Below are 4478 nucleotides of genomic sequence, written 5' to 3'. Positions count from 1 at the left end.
GCCCAGGCCCTCCAGCCCAGGCCCTCCAGCCGCACCAGAATCTTGCAGAAGGACCGGTACTCCAGGAAGGTGAGGTGCTCCGCCAGCTCCATGGGCTCCAGGTGGTCAAACAACAGGGACATCTTGCGCTTTTTCTGTTCCATGGGGTTCCGCTGCGTCACCTGCCGCTTCCACTTGTAGGTGGGGCTGGGGGGGCAGGGGTAGTGAGCCCCTGGCTGGGGACGCCCCTCCCTCATCCCTGCAGCCCGCTGGCCGGCACAGACTCCAGCGGGGGCCTGTGCCCCCATCCGGCCTCACACACACTCAGGCGCAGTGCCAGGCGCCCGAGGGGACAAGACGGCCCTGGAGGCCTCAGTCTACAGCCACAGAAGCGGACCGGCCAGGGCAGTGCTGCCGAGGAGGGCTCCGAGCCGGGGCCCTGGACCAAGTGAGCGAACAAGCAGGGCAAAGACCTGCCCCGGAAATTCCTGAGCCCACGGACACCCCACACTGAGCTGTCCTGACAACACGCAGAGGGACAAGCCCCACGGTGTGAGCGGAGCGCTGGGGCGGAAAGCTGCAGGGCCCGGGAGGGCGCGGGGGCCGGCGGTGGGGTGGGAGGCGTGGCCGGGGAGGATGGCGCTGGCGGGCAGGGGCCGAGACTTGAAGGCATGGGTCCCCAATAGAGGCATTTTGAAGGCGACAGGGAGTCACAGGAGGTGTTTAAGCAAGAGAGTGACATGACCCTCACTCTTTCGATTCAGTCAACATTTATTAAGCGCAGGCTGTGGGGTGCTGAGCGCCCCGGCCCCGGCCCCCACGCACACGCTCTCGATGTCGATGAGGCTGCTGTGCCGCCGGCTCCCTTCCTGGTCCAGCAGCGCCTTCAGTTCCTTGATCTGCTCCGCCAGCTCTGGGTTCAAGTCAAACTCGGCTGGGAACGCCGAGATCCAGTACCTGGGTGGGAGCCGGCAGTCACCCACGGCAGCCCTCCCCACACCCCTGGGACTCTGGCTCCCCAAAAGTGGGAGGGAGAAGAGTCTCGAGGTCGCGGGGCTTGGGGTTCGGGTTCTTTCCTTCCCCACCCCCAAGGGGCAAATCAAAGATCCCAGGCAGGTGCCAGCCTCTGGCAGCACCCCCGCGACTCCCACAACCTGCTCTTCCCACTCTCAGCAGAGTCTGAAGCCTGAGATGAGGGGGGCGAGAAGGGGTCGGAGCCCCCCGGAGACTCACCTGACCAGGTGGCATGTTTTCACCTGCAGCGAACTGGAGTGGTCCTTCCGGGATTGCTGGTAGGTGAAGGAGTGTTAAGGAAAACCGGACGGGGTCTAATTCTCCAAAGGGAGGCGCGAGGAGGGAGGCTGGGGGCGGGGCCTGTGTCCAGGAGCGACGCGGGGCGGGGCGGGGCCCAAGGCCGGGTCCGGGCTGGCTTTGGGCGAGGGCTTGGGTGGGAAGGGGCTAGGTTCCTGGGGAGGCTGCGGGCGGGGCTGTGTCCTGGGAGAGAGGCACGAGGCTGGCCCGGAGGAGAGTGGAGGGCCGGGTCCCAGCTTCCAGGGAGGAGAGCGAGGCCTAGGGCGGGAGGCGTCGGGGCGGGGCGCGCCGCGAGGGCCGGGGTGGGGCCAGCGCCAGTGGGAGTCAGGCGGGGGCTGGGTGCTGCGACGCGGGAGGGCCCCAGGCCTTAGGAGCGCCCATCTCCGCCTGGGCCGGGCGGCGGGATCGCTCCCGGACTCGGGCACCGGGCCCTGGGCGAGGCCCACGAAGGATATATGTGGAGCAGTTTCGCTGCCAGCTGAGAGGAAGGGATGTACCAGGGGTGCATCATGAGGAACATGCGCACCAGCTGAGGGTCCCGCACTTTCCCGGAGTCATCTAACTCCGAGGGGTCAAGGAGAAGCCAGTTGCCCACTGGTCCTGCGGACGTGTCCCTAAACCTCCCCTGCAGCTAGAGGGGTATCTGCCCCCAACCCTCCTGCTTTCGTAGGACCAGGCGGCAGAGTGGAGGGAAAGGGTGGGGTGGGACAGAGGGAAAGCAGGATCCCAAAAACTGGAGGAGGAGAGCAGGGCTCATCATCCGGAGGGGAACCAGCTGGGCGGAAGGAGCCTGGGTTTCCCGGGGTCAAGAATCCAGAGGTCATTTCCTGAGTGCTTGGGGGAAGGGGCACCCCCTCCACCAGATAAGCTGCCCCCCATCCGCCGGAAACAGCTCCCAGGCCGGAGATAGAGAGTTCCTCCGGATCCCCGGCCAAGACAGATAGTGCTCCTCATGTGCCAGAGTCTGGGGACCCTGTCCCTCCCGACCTACCAGGGAAGGGAAACGTCTTGCTTTTCTGAAGCTTGCGGACCCTCCTACCCCGTGAAAGAGCAGGCTTTCCCGAGAGGGTGCAGGATGAGGACCTGGATGGGCCCGGCCAGGGGTCCGTCCTGGGAGGCAGGGGCGCGGGATCAGCCTCCAGGCCGGGCTCGGACTGCGTGTGTCCTCCCATGCCACTCACCGAATGCTTCGATGCAGCCACGAAGCAGCTCCTCCACCGTGCAGCCCTTGTCCAAATCTAGGGTGCCCGCCATGGCGACGCGGGTAGGCTGGGCCAAGCAGCACTCCGAGAGCCTCCCGCGGGGCTCGAACCGGACCCCTGTCCGGGAGAGACAGAACAGGAGCGGGTGGAGGCGCTCGGTCCGGGTGCGCCCTGGCAGTTGCGAACCGGGCGTGGAGGGCACGCCCCCTGCCGGGCAGGGGCGGAGTCGTCGGCCGCGGCCTCTCGGGGTTAAACCGTTTGGTCCGGGATGGTGCAACCCCCCAGTTGGGAAACCCGGCCTGCCCAGAGGCTTCCGGCCCACCCTCGGAGTCGCACCGAGAGGCTCCCCGGGGACAGGGACGAGCCGGAACTCTGAGGACCGGTTGGTGCCCCCGGAGGCCCTGTTCTCACGTCCTCTCCCCAGAGACACCTGCAGCACCCCACTGTTCGGCTCTGCGCCCCTCCTGCTTCCCTCCCTTCGCAGCCTCCCTTCCCCCGCACGGTTATTTTGGGAACCCAGAGCCTGAGGGGACCTCGGAGGAATTTCTCCCGGGGATGGGAGGGGGGAGGAACCCAGGCGTCCTGCCCGCATCACCCCCTCCCGGGCAGCCGGGGAGGGGAGGCGGAGCTGTGGGGTTGTGGTGGCCCCTAGGGGCCTGCCCTAAGGAAGGCGGGCTGGAGTGTAGAACATTCCTGGGGGTGGGAGGATGACCCGCTGTGGCCCAGGGGCTTCAGCGGGAAGCCTGAGTCTGGGAACCGCACTCCCACGCCACCTCCTCCGTGAAGGCCGCAGGAAGGTCTCAGCCCTCCCCTAGGCTCCCGACTCAGGCCCTCAGGCTGCACTAACTGCACAGTCGAGCTGTAAGCGCGCACGCAGGCCAGCCACCTGGCACAAAGTAGGGTGTCCAGAAGGGGGCGCTTATGCCGAGGTGGGGGAGGATGGAGAGTGCCGGTGTGACTCCAACGGCAGGTCCAGTCCCCAGTGGGGTCCGCTGCACCGTGGCAGGGACACTTACTCCACACCCCGGGCCAGGGACCCACAGTGTGGTGCATGATGCCGCAGCTCACGCATACCCAGGGTTCAGACCATCGCCTCTCATCCTCTTCACAGACACAATGGCACTGCACGCTACTCACACCTGCAGGAAAGAGCCCTCCCGCGCGCACAGCCAGCTCTCCAGCCCAGATGCAAGCCCGTTGAAGGGGCGGGCTGCCGGACGAGCGTGAGTTCCTGCCACAGCTCGCGGACATCCGAACACGTGTGCACACACGCAAGACAGTGCACCTACACGCATGCACACACTCCCACACATGCACACACCCCGTGGGCGCGCACGCCCATTCCGCAGCCCCCGCCACACAGACAACTTCATCGATGGTGCAGGGGCAGCTCTGCGGCCCCAGCGCCAACACCCTCGGAGCCCACGGAGCCCTCGGAGCCCGGTCCCTCTGGAAGGTCCCCGCCCCTACATACTGCCCCGGGCTGAAAGCTGGGGGTGGGGCGGGAGCGCCTCTATGGAGTTCTCTGGCAGACTTCTCCTAGGAGCCATCCAGAGCCACCCCCACCTGGCTCAGTTGCTTCTTCTCTCCGTGACCTTGAGAATCACTTGGCCTCTTGGAGCCTCAATTTTCTCGTCTGTCAAATAGGGGGAGGGGTGCCCGTAGGGGAAGGTTCAACAGAAACGTGGCTGGAAAGAGCCGACTCAGCCACGGATGCCGCCCCCTCCCGCGGGCTGTCCAGGGCGCTCAGCCCGAGATCTTCGCAGCTCACTCCCAGCCCCGACCCTGGTCGCAGGCTCCCCACCCACCAACCTAACAGACGCTCCCGGACCACCTGCGTGGCGCTGGGGAGCCCCTAGGGGCCGGACCCTTCTCCACCAGCCGACCCGCCCGCCCTCGCTCACTCACTCTTGGGACCCACGCGGCAAGGAGCCCGCACTCGGCTCCGCGGGCGCCACCTCTGCGCTCCCGCCCGTCGCCTCGCTG

The 4478-nt window shown here is 66.8% G+C and overlaps 1 protein-coding gene across 8 annotated transcripts in view; it reads right to left on the bottom strand.

The window, feature by feature from the left end:
* RASGRP2 (RAS guanyl releasing protein 2 (calcium and DAG-regulated)) overlaps window positions 1-4478 on the bottom strand; it is a 14270-nt gene that overhangs the window by 9256 nt on the left and 536 nt on the right. For 2 of the 8 annotated variants that reach the window (XM_012725231.1, XM_012725230.1), the window contains exons 2-6: window positions 2472-2609; window positions 1746-1848; window positions 1213-1275; window positions 805-936; window positions 36-186 (exon numbers count right to left, since the gene is read on the bottom strand). In XM_012725231.1, the coding sequence (XP_012580685.1) occupies window positions 36-186; window positions 805-936; window positions 1213-1275; window positions 1746-1848; window positions 2472-2544 (522 nt within the window). In that variant the 5' untranslated portion in view covers window positions 2545-2609. The other 6 variants (XM_012725226.1, XM_012725232.1, XM_012725229.1 and 3 more) reach the window with 5 other exon arrangements.

Source organism: Condylura cristata, unplaced genomic scaffold, assembly GCF_000260355.1.
Source record: "Condylura cristata isolate star-nosed mole 26May11 unplaced genomic scaffold, ConCri1.0 scaffold00015, whole genome shotgun sequence".
In the NCBI taxonomy this organism is placed as follows: Eukaryota; Metazoa; Chordata; class Mammalia; order Eulipotyphla; family Talpidae; genus Condylura; species Condylura cristata.
The sequence above is the reverse complement of the archived record's forward strand: the minus strand, read 5'-3'. Positions and strand labels throughout refer to the sequence as shown.